Source organism: Littorina saxatilis, linkage group LG17, assembly GCF_037325665.1.
Source record: "Littorina saxatilis isolate snail1 linkage group LG17, US_GU_Lsax_2.0, whole genome shotgun sequence".
Taxonomy (NCBI): Eukaryota; Metazoa; Mollusca; class Gastropoda; order Littorinimorpha; family Littorinidae; genus Littorina; species Littorina saxatilis.
In genome coordinates, this window is record NC_090261.1 from 34,024,504 (window position 1) to 34,042,003 (window position 17,500).

Below are 17,500 nucleotides of genomic sequence, written 5' to 3' on the forward strand. Positions count from 1 at the left end.
AAGCCAGTGTAGCCGTTTGAAAATTCATTGTAGTATTCCAGCGTAGTACTCATAGTAGGATATCCTTATTTGGAAAATGCCAAGCGCAAAACTCCTCTCAAATCCCGTGCATTTTGTGCGTTTAAAAAAAGCGTGGACAGCGCTCCAGTGTCAAACTGTTGCTGCACTTGTTTGGGCGTGGCTATAAGCATAGTGACATGAATTTGATTGGTCAGTGCAGTATTTTTAGGCAAAGCACATGTTCTCAGCAAACAGAAAACAAAATATTGGAAGCGTGAGTCACGCTACCTAAAAATAAAATCTTTTTTTACATATATTTTTTTCTATAACTTTTTTCCCCATGGTTCATTCATCATCTGACATAACTTTTTAGCGAAATCTAACCATAAGATTATTGAAAAAAAGCAAAACTGTAGACGACCACCTTTAATGAGCAAACTCATTAATTAATTTGTAAGCCTCCAAGCTGAAATGCAATACCAAAGTCCGGGTTTCGTCGAAGATTACTTGACCAAAATTTCAACCAATTTGGTTGAAAAATGAGAGCGTGACAGTGCCGCCTCAACTTTCACGAAAAGCCGGATATGACGTCATCAAAGACATTTATCAAAAAAATGAAAAAAACATCTGGGGATATCATACCCAGGAACTCCCATGTAAAATGCGAGAAGAAGAAGAGCCGGTTGTCTTGTGTCTATCTGGCTTTCCATATTTTCTATCATAAAGACATTTCAATACTTAAAAAAAAAAATAAAAAATTAAAGGACCAGACAAGCAGAACAAAACAAACATGAAGATGAATAATGATAACAAAAAAGAATTGTAGGTTATTGGAACGTTTGTTTGTTGAACACACAAAACGTTACATTAACGGCTTACAAAATGTAAGCATGAATTGAGATGGTATACTTTTATCGCTGCATCTTATATGCGAAGCAGTGTTGGCATGAATATGAATACAGATTTGTAGAGCACACTATCACTATTGTGTCAAGCGCAAAGAGCATAATTGTAAAGTTATGATGTTGCGCTATATAAATGCTCATTTATTATTATTATTATTATTATTATTATTATTATTATTATTTACTTCTTTAAAAAAAATCAATTAGTTCATAATAAAAATCCAATTCTGCACAGGAAGCAGTCAAAATGTTGTTCTGGGGTATTAGATCAAGTGGAGAGATGGTCTAACCCTACGTAAAAGCCTGGAAAGATCTGAGATAGTGAGTAGAACTGTTTTCGCGGGAAGGACTGTACGTGCTCTTAAAAACAAAAACAAAACAAAAATTACAAACATACAAACAAACAAATAAACAAACAAACAAACAAACAAACAAACAAACGCAAATTAGAGGGGTTTAACCAGTTTTAAACTGTCTTTTTCTTTTTTAAAGTTGGAACAAAAGTTAGGATCCCTCTAAGTTTGACGAAAGTCAGTTGCAGATTGCACAGGTTCACGAGGCCACTTCCTGACCTCATTCCGTACTAAATTCGCATCTCATGACCTCTTTCAGAAGAGGGTTTCATGTGCACGTGCACCCACCGAGGTTCGTTTCCGAGACAATTTCCTCCTCCTTTTGTCTTGGTTTTCTTTGGTCGGGGAAAGCAGGGCTGAGGTGTACGAAGCAAAACTGGCTCCAACTCAACCGAGTAGGAAACACCCGTGGGGTCTGATTGGTTGAAATCACAACACATGTATCTCAATATCGACTAATCCGACCCTGTGATCGACTGCGCTCCACCCAGTTGGGTGGAACCCAGGTTTGCTTTGCGTACACACCAACCCAGACTGATTGATCCCGGCGATGCAGTTGGGAGCTTACTAGTCCACAGACAAATGTATTTTGTGACTGCGTCTCAAGGCAAACAGTTCCGTGTCACTGTCGAATTTCTTTCGAGATACCTTCCTTTCTGTGCAAACCATCTTGTATTGTCAAGTATTATTTTTTTTTTTTTTTGTTTGTTTTTTTACCTCAGTTGCATGCAAGGCTGCTTCAACCCATCTTTTTTGCATGTTTCCGGTTTTTTTTTCGTTTTTTTTTTCTTTCTTTCTTTTTGGGCGGTGAGCATATCCTTCTTCATTGGTCTTTTTTTTTTTTTTTTTTAATGAGATTTTGATTTTGTTTTCTTTTACATTACAGGTTACATTTCCATTAAATTACTTTTTAATTCAACAACAATTTAACTAATGTTTGCGTGTATGTGCATATGTGTGTGTGTGTGTGTGTGTGTGCTGTTGTTGTTGTTGTTCCCATAATTCTGTTATATAATACATTTTCAGCGGGACAATACATAACAAGTTAATTAATCCAATTACAGTACTAGTTTTCAGCACAACATCATACAGCGCATATATAAATAACTTTACATTAACAGCACAATACTACTAGTTATCTATATTCTTATACACAGTTCAATTTTACTAGAGATTTCGAAGTCGAGCTTGGTTCTGAAATAAGATCTTCATGTTAGTTTTTGGATTTCCGTACTTAAACTGGCTTACGCACATTTTCGATATCAATATAAGGTGATTAATTATGAAGGTTTTCTCTCTGGGGATATCACGTGTGAAATACCCAAAAAGAGCCTCTTCGCAGCTTAACTTTATATTTTTGCCTGTATATTTAAATATGTACCCTTGACATTCCTGCCATATGGGTTGCACTGCTCTACACTGCCAAAAAAAGTGCTCGATGAAGTCAGTTTCGTTACAATACTGACAGAGATTTGTTTGACGAATTCCCATCTTATGTAGCAAAATATTGGTGGGATATATATTGTGTAAAATTTTCCAATGCAATAGACGAAGACGGGTTTCTGTCGAGCATTCGTTAGCTAATTTCCAGTGTTTATCTTCTAATGTAATATTTAATTTGTTCGACCAAAATCCAGCTGAGCTTGGCTCCTTTATCTCATAATTTAACATCTTTAGGCGGATTTGGCGTGGAGATAATTGTATAAATGGCATATGATCAAAACGGGCCTGACCCGTATCACGCAATAATAGAGCTTTAATGGCAGTCTGTATTGCATTATATTCAAATAGGCGAGACTGTTTATATCCAGTTCGTTCACATATTTCCTCAAAAGAGTACATGTCGTTATCGTTAAAAACATCTTTAACATCGCATATTTTAGCCTTTATCCAGTCATTCATGTATAGTGTTTGCTTCCTGTACCTTATATTTGTATTATTCCATAAGGTTTGATTGCGTACACTTATCTGCTGTTCATTACTGCTTATTTCTTTGATCTTGTGTTTATTGTTTAGCCAGGTGATAAAAGCTTGTTTCCAGAAATATTGCTTTATGGCACCTAGTCCTTTAAAATTTTCTGCACTCACATTTGAGCGCAGACAGCATAAGCGTTCGCCCAGATTTAGAAATGATGCTAATGGAATCTGTTGCCACTTTGCGTTACTTCCGTCCAGCAGCCTCATAATCCATGAAATTAGAAATGATGTTTGTACATCTTTGACATTAATCATTTTCAGACCTCCAAGATTTGTCTCTTGGCACATTACTTTTCTATTAACAAGTATTATAGATTGGTCCAGCCATTCAGCCGGTGTAACACGAAATTTTTACTCCACGAAAAATTTACTCCGGAGTAAATATTTCGTACGAAATTCTTACTCCGAGTACACTTTTCGTACGAGAAAAGAACTCCCCAAGGCACGAAAAAATTACTCCCTCCACAAAATTTTTACTCCCTATCATTTTTACTTCCAGTAAAAAAATCTCGTACGCAATAATGGGATGCGGGCGAAGGGATAATGCCAATAAGTGATCTCGCGCACACGAATGTCGCGCTACCCTCCCTCCACCCCTTCCACCACCAAGACTAACAGGGGACAAGGGAGTAAAAATGTCGTACACCTGGCATGGGAAGTTAAATTGCTCGTGTTGGGGTGAAGTAATTTATTCGTTATTTATTCGTCAGGGGAGTAACATTTTTGTACGAAATGTTTACTCGGAACTCACCTGTCTTGGGGAGTAATTTTCTCGTGCAATGGGGGAGTGCTTTTTTCGTAAAGGGAGTAACTTTTTCGTACGAAATGTTTACTCCGGAGTAAAAATCTCGTGGGAGTAATTTTCTCGTGTTACACCGGGATAAGAGCGAGCATCCCTCAACTTGGACACATACAAACCTTAAATTCAACAGTTCATCACCTTTCTGTACAGAGTAAGAATGTTGTTGAATTAATTTCATAAATAACATCAGTGTGTGCGTGCGTGTGTGTGTGCGTGCGTGCGTGTATGTGTTTGTGTGCGTGCATGTATGTGCGTGCGTGCGTGCATGTGTGTGTATGTGCGTGCGTGTGTGTGTGTGTGTGCGTGCGTGTGTGTATGTGTGTGTGATATTAAATTCTAATTTCTCATTGTTTGCATGATAGCAGTCAGCTACAATGTGGTTAGGAGATTTAATGTTACTTGAAACGCATGTGTGTGTTTTCAAAGATGTTGAACATAATTTTCTCGATCTGATTACCTCATTAATTGTCTTCCAGGTACGGATATATCCGTACCCACTCATATGGCTCTATCTGACCAGGTACGGATATATCCACTCAGTCTCTTAGCTTCAGTCGCTTCCTGTAACGTCCATCTAACGCCTGCATTTCAGCGTGTTGATACACAGTTACTACAACTCTGAGTGACCTTCTGCAGCACAGCTGATCTTGGAGAAAAAAAAGGGTCAACATAGGCGGGGTAGAAAGTGTTAAAGAGACTAAAAAAATATATACGAAAAGTCACATTCACACATCTGCTTTAAAACACACAGGAAAACACAAACTAAGCAAAGGCAGCAAATGAGGATCAGTGTTCAAGTTTATTTTACTGACATCATGGGAATGGACCAAGGATCAACACAAATTCGCAGAAAATAATATTGAAAAGGATAATAATTATGCCAGTGGATGTCCAATATGCAAAAAAAAAGGATCGACATATTAGCCTTCTAAACTATATTTTCTATCTCTTAAACGTTCTCAACAAAAAAGCCGGTGACTCTCTCTCTCTCTATCTCTCACACACACACGCTCATGCGCTTGCAGGCACACACACACACACACACACATACACACACAATATCTTTCTCTCTTTCATATCTTTTCCTTGGCCATCCTTCATGGAATCTTGAAAATCAACACACACAAAATACAGACACAAGGAACCGGTTATTCTGTTTCAAAATCAGACAACATCAGATGTGAAGAAAAATACCCATATTCCTCTGGATTGTAATACATGTACTATCCAATACGCAGCAAATAAATTAATAAAATAACGCTTTACATTTTTTATCAGACCTATGTATTTCCCCTAAAACGTAGACACATTTTAGAATACATTTTTTTTTTTTACATGGCAAGATTTGGGCATAAAATACATAATACTAGCACCAAACAACAAAATCATTCATGTAAAATAATAAGGCATATATAATACATCAAGCACTCGGGTTGTTCAAAATGTGGGATTGTACCAACAACAGGAAGATAAAATTGAACCCCTTTTTCAGATCTAAAAAATCGGAAAAAATGAGGTCTTCAACAAGTCGCGTAAGGCGAAAAAACAACATTTAGGCAAGCTGTCGAACTCACGGAATGAAACTGAACGCACTGCTTTTTTCACCTAGACCACATACTCGTAGTTTCGTCAGTCCACCGCTCGTGGCAAAGGCAGTGAAATGGACAAGCCATGCAGAATAGTGCGGTAGTGGTCGCGCTGAGCAGGATAACACGCTTTTCTGTATGTCTATTCTTTTTAGTTTACTGAGTTTGTTTTTAATCCAAACATATCATATCTATATGTTTTTGGAATCAGGGACCGACAAGGAATAAGATGAAATTGTTTTTAAATCGATTTCGGAAAATTAATTTTAATCATAATTTTCATAGCTTGTTTGTAATCCAAATATAACATATGTATATGTTTTTGGAATCAGAAAATGACGAAGAATAAGATGAAATTATTTTTGGATCTTTTAATAAAAAAAATAATTTTAATTACAAGTTTTCGATTTTTAATGACCAAACTCATTCATTATGTTTTAAGCCACCAAGCTGAAATGCAATACCAAAGTTCGGCCTTCGTCGAAGATTGCTTTTCTAAAATTTGAATCAATTTGATTGAAAAATGAGGGTGTGACAGTGTCGCCTCAACTTGTACAAAAAGCCGGATATGACGTCATCAAAGGTATTTATCGAAAAATAATTTTAAAAAAATGTCCGGGGATATCCTTTCCTTTATTTGGTGTTCAACGTCGTTTTCAACCACGAAAGTTATATCGCGACGGAGAAAGGATAGAGGCACTTGTCAATTGTTTCTTGTTCACAAAAGCACTAATGAAAAATTTGCTCCAGGGGCTTGCAACGTTGTACAATATATTACCTCACTGGGAGAATGCAAGTTTCCAGTACAAAGGACTTAACATTTCTTACATACTGCTTGACTAAAATCTTTACAAGCATTGACTATATTCTATACTAGATGATTACCCGCTTCGCCGGGTACCGGCTTCGCCGGGAAGAAGTAGAGCCAAATACCAGGCTGCGCCTGTGCACGAAGGAAAGGAGATAAACGCGCAAAACACTGGAGACCTTCTAAAAATAGTAACGTGCAGTGACCTTCTAAAAATAGTGACGTAGTAACGGGAATATGGATTGACGCCACACGAAGGAAGGGAGATAAACGCGGCTGAAAACACTGGAGAAGATAAGGAAGAGTTACTGGTAGTGGATCCCGACGACAACAAACAAACAAAAACAAAAAAATCGGTTCAGCGCGCACAGCGCTGCACGCTGAGAGCACGTGTTGAAATATCTCATCGATGAGGTTGTGTCCGGGGTGTAGCTGAATACGGTGTCCAAATTTGAAAACGATCCACCGAGAACTTTGGCCGTGCATCGCGAACAGACAGACAGACAGACAGACAGACACTAGTCGTATATATATATAGACAAGAAACACTTAACAAGGGTAAAAGGAGAAACAGAATCCGTTAGTCGCCTCTTACGACATGCTGGGGAGCATCGGGTAAATTCTTTCCCCTAACCCGCGGTGGGATCCGGTGATATCATTCCCAGGAACTCTCATATAAAATTTCATAAAGATCGGTCGAGTAGTTTAGTCTGAATCGCTCTACACACACACTCGCACAGACACACACAGACAGACACAGACAGACACACACACACACACATACACCACGACCCTCGTCTCGATTCCCCCTCTATGTTAAAACATTTAGTCAAAACTTGACTAAATGTAAAAAGGAGGGAGTCATAAAATGGAGATTAATTTACAGAAGTTATGAACAAAAAATTCAAAATGACAACGCCTAAAAGGGGGGTGGGGTGGGGAGGGGTTTTCTTAAACGGGGTGTTCCAACGTACCCTAGCTACTTGTTTATCAGACTCTTGACATGCACACACGCAATCAGGCATGCACACACACACAAGGACATACCCAGATACAAACTAATTGCGCATAAAACCGGGTCATAAAAAATACATTACTCGCAGTCTCCGCAAGAAATACACATATGTTTGAGCAACTGAATAAACCATACCACTGCATTTGAATAACAAAGAAAAATAAAAAGACAACAGAAAAGATAACTCACTGGGATAAATGAAGAACCCCCTCTCTCTCTCTCCCCCCCTTTCTCTCTCTCTCTCTCTCTCTCTCTCTCTCTCTCTCCCCTCTCTCTCTCTCTCTCTCTCTCTCTCTCTCTCTATCTCTCTCTCACCTCCTCTCTCTCTCTGGTAAAATTAAAAGTACATGTGGTCATATAAGGCCCCCAAAAAATAGGCCTGTTTACGGTAACCCGACCGACCCTAGTTTTTTCGCGCGACCCTAGACTTTTTTTTGGCATTTGGGAAAAAAAAAAAAAAAAATCTTGTTTTTTTGGCAAAATAACGTAAAAATATGGTTTTGTGGAGGAAAAAAAAAAAAAAAAAAAAAAATCCCAACCTACCGACCCTATTTTTTTGGCCTATGTTACCGTAAACAGACCCTTTTTTGTTGTTGGCCTAATACAAGTAAAAATATCAATTTCAACAGTGGATGCATTCACATTTGATAGGATAATACACAGATTTGAGTGTGTTCATATATTACACCTGAATGTATGGCACTGTGTTTTGTGTCAGAGGTTTTACTGTGATTTCACCAACTATCTGCACATCATTAGTAAGTCCCAGAGTAATGTCACCTAGTGCTCTCATACCCTCCTCATTAACAGAAGTATGTACTTCTATACAGCCATCCTCAACATCCATAATGATTTAACAGGCATACGTTTCACTGTTATTTCACCAAATATTTGCATGCCTTTAGCTTCTTTTTCTTCTTCTTCTTCTGCGTTCGTGGGCTCAAACTCCCACGTGCACTCGTGTTTTTTGCACGAGTGGAATTTTACGTGTATGACCGTTTTTTACCCCGCCATTTAGGCAGCCATACGCCGTTTTCGGAGGAAGCATGCTGGGTATTTTCGTGTTTCTATAACCCACCGAACTCTGACATGGATTACAGGATCTTTTTCGTGCGCACTTGGTCTTGTGCTTGCGTATACACACGGGGGTGTTCGGACACCGAGGAGAGTCTGCACACAAAGTTGACTCTGAGAAATAAATCTCTCGCCGAACCTGGGGACGAACTCACGCTGACAGCGGCCAACTGGATACAAATCCAGCGCGCTACCGACTGAGCTACATCCCCGCCCCGCATGCCTTTAGCAAGTCCCAATGCAAAGTAACTCGTTTTGAGCACCCCATAAGCAAAGGTCTCAAGAGAATTGAAGAACCTGAACCATACATGGGGTACCATCCAGAGACCTCGCCCAGAACAGACAGGAGTGGAGGTCCTTCGTTGCTGCCCTACATGCCAACCTGCATTATTGGCAGTAAGTCAGTAAGTACTCTGTAACAAATAAGCAAATGTCCCAGTGTAAAAGTCACATCACTATCAGGACTTCATCAGCAGAAGTCCCACCGTAAAGTCGCCCATACCGGACAGAACCGCCAAGGCAGAGGACCAGGAGACACTGGGGCGAACATTACTGCTCTCACATAACTTGCCGTAGAAGATAATAAGGCTCAGGAAGATTGCCAGTGCTGAAACAAATAAATTAATAATAATGTTTTACAAACTAAGTAAACAAGTAACTTTTTAAAGAGATATGTCTGATTGGAACAAAATTCAACTGATTATTTTGTAAAGTAATACTCACATAATTATGTACACTTAAAGGGCATAATATTCCGAATACGTAGCCATAAGTGATTATCTAAATCCAACCATTCCAAAGGCGGATCCAGGATCTTAAGGAAGGGGGGGGGGGGGGGGGCACACCCAACCTTTTTTTGTACAAACTTGAAGGCGCGAAGCGCCTGAATTGAGGGTGCAAAGCGCCCTAATAGGAAGGTTTCCACCAGTTATCTCTGAGGTTTTAGGTGCTTACAGAGTACCGTGCCCCTTGCGGGAGCATCAAACATCGAGGTCACAAGCAGGGTCAAGGGGAAGATCGGCTGGGCGGACAGGAGACTACAGTAGGAAGGTTTCCGCCAGTTATCTCTCTTTGAGGTTTTGGGTGCTTAGAGAGTACCGTGCCCCTTGCGGGGGCATCAAACATCGAGGTCACAAGCAGGGTCAAGGGGAAGGTCGGCTGGGCGGACAGGAGACTATTGAGGGCACAAAGCGCCCGAACATGATAGGGGGGTCCGGAATTTGATTTTTCAAGGAAGCAAAATGCTGCAATCTATAGGGCCACCTGAGCTCAGAAACTGTGATTTAATCATCTCTCCCTCTCTCTTTCTTTTTCCCCCTGAAGGGGGGCCCTTCGCCCCCCCCCCCCCCCCCCCCCCCCCCTAAATCTGCCACTGCATTCCTTTTCATATTTTATATTATGGTAAAACCTGATCTGGAGAACACCTCTCGATAAAGACCACCTGTCTATGATAATTATACGACCACCCCAAAGGATCCCTGGTGAAGTTTTTTTTCTATATTATTACCCTTTCCATGGCGACCACCTGCCTATAAGGACTACTTTTAATTGGCCCTTTGGTTGGTTGTTATAGACAGGTTATAGACAGGTTATAGACAGGTTATAGACAGGTTATAGACAGGTTATAGACAGGTTATAGACATGTTCGACCGTACGCAAGTTCCTGATAATGCTCACTGCTAAAAAAAAAAAAGAGAAACAACAACCCCTTTTGAAAAGAACTGACACTTCTGTCTGATACCATTTTCTTTGCGCATGCATGTTTGCCTCTACTTTTCAAGCTTTTTGAAGTACTAAAGTTAAAACAAAAATTTAACAGACATTTCTCACTTTTTTTTCCAACCAACAACCACACTGGGTCATCCCAGTACACTGTTCAATACTGAGACTTGGCTGATTACTTCGGTGACTTAGAAATGACACTCACCAACACAATATATATACTCGTCCCAATTTTTCTCACCTGAAACATAGCAGATTGCTGAAGTAAGAGTGTGGTGGTGTATGACCATTTGGTCTGGAAAAAGAATTTTGTGCATGTTGTTTGGCAACAGCATCATGAAAAACGCTGCCCCCAATCCAAGCCAAGAGATGATGCACAACAACTGCAGAATGTGGTACCAACCTGAAAAAACAAACAAAGACATTTTAACAAATCAGATAATTAAAGAGTAACCAAGTGCCTTTGGAGGCAAAGCCATTCAAACAGGATTGAGATTTTAGAGCTAATTTCTTAGCCTTACAAAACCTGCTATGGGTACGCAAAGGTTCCCAAGACAATACAAGGTGACAGCAGCAGCCAGACCCCATCACAAACACAACTCTACCATTCACTGGTGTCAGCGGTGTGTAAGATTTGTCGAGCTATAAATAGCTCATGCTCTTCGTCGGCAGACAACTGCAGTCTGCTGTGAAGGGTGACACATTAGTCTCCCTGTCACAATTGCAATATATATTTAAAAGTAGCCTTTTTCCAAATTAAATGTATTGTCTAGCTATTTTAACTCCTGAAAAGGTACCCTTTAACTGTAATCTTTGAAAGCTTGCTATTGTTGTTCAAATTGAGGGTAATAATTATTGGATGTACATTTTACTGAACAAAATTTCATGTGACTGAGTTCTCTTAATGGTTACATTTACAATTCAAGATGGCTTGGAAAAACACACACACAAAAAACCAGGCTGCGGTGACACATGTGTGTGGTGCTTGCATGCATATATACGACTTGTGTCTGTCTGTGTGTGTGTGTGTGTGTGTGTGTGTGTTCGCGATGCACGGCCAAAGTTCTCGATGGATCTGCTTCAAATTTGGTGGGCATATTCAGGTAGAACCCGGACACAACCTGGTCGATGAGACTTTTCAACGCTCTCAGCGCGCAGCGCTGAACCGATTTGGTTTTTCTGTTCATCTTCCCAGATCTATTCCCAGTAACTCTTCCTTATCTTCTCCAGTGTTTTGCGTTTATTTCCCTTCCTTCGTGTGGCGTCAATCCATATTCCCGTTACTATTTTTAGAAGGTCACTGTCCACAACGTTTTCATCCCGGCGAAGCCGGATATTCCCGTTACTATTTTTAAAAGGTCACTGTCCACAACGCTTTCATCCCGGTGAAGCCGGGTATCCCGGCGAAGCGGGTAATCATCTAGTATATATATATATATAAAACATCAGAAATTGTGAAAGAAACAATTGAAAGTCAGCAGAGACTTTCTTCCGAGATTTGTTAAAATCTCTTAGCAGATTTTATATATATATATATATATATATATATATATATATATGGGTCATTCTCAGAAATGGTGGTCCAAAGTGTTACATACAAAGTAAAAAATAAAGTGTCAAGAAATACAAAATAATTGTTTTTACTATGAAGTCTATTGTTTGCAATACATAATAATGCAAAAATTAGACAAAAAGAGTAATTGGTTGCTGAATAAGAGACGTTTTAAAGTGTTGTATTTACGTGATGAATGTTGTAACATGGAAACCAAATTCCAACTTTAAACCACCTAAGCCTTCAATCCTTTGTGCATTTTGTATCAGTTCTGCAGTATTTTTGTGTTCTACCCAACACATTCTAGTTATGAAAGGTAAGGACTTCAACTAATATTGGTAAAAAAATGACATTTGGAACAAAACTAAGGTGAATGTCGCAACACAGAAAGTGAGAAACGAAATGCTTGAACCACTTTCGGTTCCTGTGCGACAGACATGAATCTGCACTGTTTGGCCTTTCCTGCCGGCAAAACCCGTCTGACCCAAAATAACTACACAAAACACAATTCGTCAGAGTTTGCTGTATTTGTTGAAAGTTCCTGTTGCGTTCAGATTACCCATTTTAAGTACTTGATGAATGTCGAACATCGACGATCAGAGGATACGAAAACTTCTTGGCTGCTTTGTTCCGCTAAACTTCGCGCTTTGAGAGACTGTTTGCATTCGATATCCTTCCGACACTACATTGTCGCCATCCGCGGTGTGTACGTTTGTGACAAAGCTTTGCAGGCTCGACAATTAAGTAAAAACCATCTTCAGTCGTAACGTAGGTCAGGAAACGACGCCATGAGTTTCAGCAAATGATACGATTCTGGTGTTTTCTGTGAATATTTGGCTGTGATTCAAAGGACTATTTTCTTGTTCGAACTTCCTGTGCGCCAAAGAGCTAAAAATAGCCGTGATGTGGCAAAGTCACGGAGCACATTGCTGTCCGATGTTCGCGCGTCGAGTCCGGATACGATGCGTTACGACATTCATAATTTTTTGTTCGAAGCCCGTAACTTCAAATTCAGCGTGAGTTTTTGCAAAGATGTGTTGCTACCTCCAATACTGAACTCTTGACTGTCGATTGCAGTAATTTGTTGGTGTTTGTATGTTTGCATTTAGCCATGAGACTGAACATATTGTTGATCACGAAAGTCGTGTAACGCTGCGGCGATCCGGAAACGGCCGAACTTCGCAATTGAAAAGCACACAAAAACAACACCAACGTATAGAAACCATTTTTATTGACATACAACAATGCTTTAATGTCTCAGGAATAGATTCAGATGAAAAAAGTCGTGGTAGAAATAATTTTAATTTACTTTTTCATGATTTCAAATGTGTCACCCCTACTCACTCTCACTGGACCACCATTTCTGAGAATGACCCATATATGCCTGCATACAGGTATATGTGCATGGATGTGTGTATGCCACTTGCATGTGTGCAGGTGCCCTGTGTGTGAGAGGCAGACAGAGATAGAGGGAGCCTTTCTACATGTGAGAATGTATCTTTTTAACAAAGGCTGTATTTTCTTGATTAAATTTAGAACACACCTGGCTCATCAGAAAACATGGCAGGGATGATCTGGCACTGCAGAAAGTCGCAGAATACAACCGACCATATCCCATAAAAGCTGTGAGGTGGTAGAGTGAACCATGCGTGTGTGATGGCAGCCAAGGAATACAGCACCATCGACAGTCCCATCAGACACAACAATGCCACATCTTTCTTTAGCATGACTCCCATTCTGACCTGTTGTAGTTCTAGCTGATTGCTGGTTTGCAGAAATGCAACGTGCTATAGGTGATCATGGTTTACTCATGCTCAGGTTTCAAATAGATGGAGAATGTATGTTGAGTCAAGACTTTGCATCATGTTATCATGTCCTGTTCCCTGCTCCTGCTGAAACAGAAACAAATTTAAGTGTAAATGAACATGTTCCATGCGATTTTGGTAAAGTAACAAGTCATGTTAGGGTTTTGATACAGGTTAGCTGATACAGTGTTGTAGTATATATACAATTACAAGAGACGTCACGCAAACCATACAATGGAAATGAAACGTTTTGGCCCTCAAGACAGGTGGGTTACGAGTTTATGTTTGTCGGAAGAGCAAACGAAGAAAATCAACAATCAACTCCACAATCGCAGTGCGTAGAATTGTATTGACCACTGCAGTACTCTAGACTGTCTAGTCTCTGTTTCTCACACACCACACACACACACACTAACACACACACTAACACACACACGCACGCACACACCCTCGAGCGCGCGCAGGCTGCAAGCACTCAGCTCCATGTCTTGAACTAAAACCGGAAATAGCAGACGAAGTCAAGGGAAGTTACTCTCTCTCTCTCTCTCTCTCTCTCTCTCTCTCTCTCTCTCTCAGTTTACCCACACTCCGTTTGTTTGTCTGTTCGCTCATTATTCTTGCAATCTAGCCATTAGTTGTCGGTTACTTTTCATGCAGTCATCAGAAATAATAAATACTGAATGAATGACGATAAATAACTAGGTCAGTAACAAATAAATAGAGTACGCGTTAATAAATGCATAAATCAGTCAGTTACAGTTCATTTGAAGCAAAAGTAAGAAAGAAAGAAAGAAAGGAAAGGAAACAAACAAAATCGGAGGTTTTTAATTTAGGCAGTTAAGTCAGACTACAACATCATAGTAGTACCGTAAACAACTAAAACAATACAGTAACATCACATGCATGACACACATGTAGGCTACATACCGTATGTTTGCCGTACGACTTCTCCAATATGTGATTATGTTGTTCCACAGATGACCGGACGCCAAGATGCACTTACACAATGAAAAGAGTATCAGTGACAGTAACAACATCAAGTAGGTGATACTGGTGATCGTCGTCAGCTAATAAACGGATGTTGATAGTCCTTGTTCTGTATTTCAATACCCTTTTTTTCACCGTCTAACTCCTTGTAAACTGATCAGCAGTCAAACGCTAGGTTCGATCAGAAAGGATCCGACTCTCCGCGCTATCCTGATACAGCAACTACTGAAGACGACTGCTGCAATGAGGGGGGTATTTATAATGAGCAGAAATTATGATGTTCGGATTAATTAATTCTGTACTGTCGACACTGACACAGGCATGTGACAGAGTGGTAGGCAAAACGCCGAGTAGAGTGTTTTACTCAATCACTCAAAATGTACAGCTTTGGACCAGGCTACCCTTGAAACCGTACGCTGTTGCGTGGTTGCTGACAGTGCAGGTTGAGGGGGATGAGGGGGAGCCGGGGGTGTTAATTTAAGGTGCAGTCCTTCTTGTCACCTGTGTTACTAAACAAACAATCATGATCATAGCCACAGATCTGTCCGGAATTCAGTCACATTGAATAAAGAGCATCTGTTCACCTGGTCACATACCAAAAATCAATAGCCTGGCTACATTTTGTAATGAGTGTGAATACTTTAAAGAATTACGTTTGCAGATGTAGAAGTCACTAGCGAAATGTATTTCTACATAAAAATCCCACTCAGCTCAGGATGCAGCCAGTTATTTAAAAAAAAATGTTTTTTTTGGTTTGTATGCATGTGTTGAAGCTGAAGGATGCTCTTATCATGCTATCGTAAAAGCCTGGGAAGATCTGTGTTGGGGAATAAACACCTGGCTTGCTACAGATTGCTGTTTTGCGTCACGTGACTGTTGACAGGTTCAAGTTTTAAATTCCTCAATCAGCTTTCCCCCTCAATCAGCTTTCTGAGTTCGGCCTCGTTGATCTTGTATAAACTCCACACTGAAAAGCCCCCCTCCCTCCCCCCTTCCTTCCATAGTAGCCTACTGACGATCGAGCTTAGGTACTTTACATTCACTGGGGTCAAATTCCTCGTGCCCCCTAATTGGCGTAGAGGCGCGTCCCCCGGGTGGTGGATGGGGGAGCCTTCTCTACTAACTTCTGAGAGAAGGTCGCATCACTCTCGATGCCGTGAACCTAATTAGGATCTTTTTCTTGTTTCTTCTCTATTTCAACCTCCCCAAAGTACTTTTACTTTCCTTTTCTCACCCATAAAATTCTTCACTTATTACCCTTGTTAAGTGGTTCTTGTATAGAATATAGTCAATGTTTGTAAAGATTTTAGTCAAGCAGTATGTAAGAAATGTTTAGTCCTTTGTACTGGAAACTTGCATTCTCCCAGTAAGGTCATATATTGTACTACGTTGCAAGCCCCTGGAGCAATTTTTTGATTAGTGCTTTTGTGAACAAGAAACACTTAACAAGTGGCTCTATCCCATCTCCCCCCTTTCCCCTATCCCATCTCCCCCCTTTCCCTCGTCGCGATATAACCTTCGTGGTTGAAAACGACGTTAAACACCAAATAAAGAAGGGGTCAAATTCGTTCAACCACATTTTTAAAAATCTAAACTTAGAAATGTTCGTCATCTTAAAATCCTTCCCTTCTCATTCAAGGGACGTTACCACTCGGCTCTCGTTTTCAAAGAAATCGAATTTTAGGGTGAAATCTATTAAATTTACCACCATTTTCATTCTCTTGCAAGAAACTTACATGCTTTTCTCACTCAAATAAGTGTACCGTTTTGGGAGGGTAGTCAGTATGGATCGAGCTTATGTGAGATCAACAAAGCCGCCGGTGAGTTCAGGAGTAATCTGAATTCGTTACACCGGCGTCAAACGGCAATCTAACTCGTGCGCGGTCTCTTTGGAAAGGGCATGATTGCTCTGATGCGCGGTCATTCTGTGTGTAGATCTTCCAAAGCGCCTTGACGTCCTGTATACCAGCGAGGACATAGTCCTCAATCAATCGTTACTCTTATATTCGACGTGTTGCACAGTGGTCTATTAATTTCCTGATGGCCTAGCTTTGGTCTATAGGAGCCTGGACTTCCTTCCACCTATCAGCGAGTACGTCCGTATATAGTCCTCAAGGATTCCTCCTGATCAGTTTTGTCCTACAGTGGTCTATTTCCTGAAGGCGTTCTGTAAGATTCTTTGAGAGTGTACTGGTCCATTTGATAGTTCTTTGACAGCGATTCTTGACTTGATCGATAGCTTCGTAAGATGGTACATTTTCTGATGTCATCTTGTCACGAGTTTCTATAACCTATCATCTACCACCCAAGTCGTTGAGAGTGACTTATCTGTTTAAAATACTCAGTACAGTGGATCTACATTTTCAAACCTCAACAAATCTGAGAAAATCGGATCTTAAACAAAGAGAGAGTCTTAAAATTGAGGTATATTTCAGTACAGATGTTATAAACAGGAATTCTGAAATGGCAAGGCATTGAAGAAGGGGAAGCCTTAAACCGGGGTATCTTAAAGGGTTTTTTTTAGCTTTTTTTATATATACTTCCATATATACGCATTGCTGGCTTGTAATTCTTTGGGTCTTATATAATGAAAGTGGCTTATTGCCCCCCTGACAACTGTCCCCCGACAACAATCCCCCCCCCCCCCCTGGACAACTTCCCCAAGGACAATTGCCCCCGAACAACTGCCCCTCTCCCCATTACACAACCCCACTACACCCCCACCCCCCTCAAAAACAAAACAAAACAACAACAACAAAACACACACACCCCGCCTCGTATTAAATCTGATTGTGTGGTATTATATGCCAGTTGACTTGGAACAGATTTCCCCTTACCTCTTATTTTTCTTCTGATCCGTGGCTACGAGTTTTGTGTTACGTGAAATGTTCGGAGTAAACTAAATGATGCAAGT

At 40.3% G+C, this 17,500-nt stretch overlaps 1 protein-coding gene across 1 annotated transcript; it reads right to left on the reverse strand.

Annotated features, from left to right (window-relative positions):
* Window positions 1-7,989: 7,989 nt before the first annotated feature.
* LOC138951989 (uncharacterized) lies at window positions 7,990-14,102 on the reverse strand. The gene is made up of 4 exons (XM_070323561.1): window positions 14,048-14,102; window positions 13,338-13,683; window positions 10,484-10,645; window positions 7,990-9,127 (listed from the first exon to the last, which is right to left on the reverse strand). The coding sequence occupies exons 2-4, from the start codon at window positions 13,528-13,530 to the stop codon at window positions 8,979-8,981; spliced, it is 504 nt and encodes a 167-aa protein (XP_070179662.1). The 5' UTR covers window positions 13,531-13,683; window positions 14,048-14,102; the 3' UTR covers window positions 7,990-8,978.
* Between the last annotated feature and the right edge of the window lie 3,398 nt (window positions 14,103-17,500).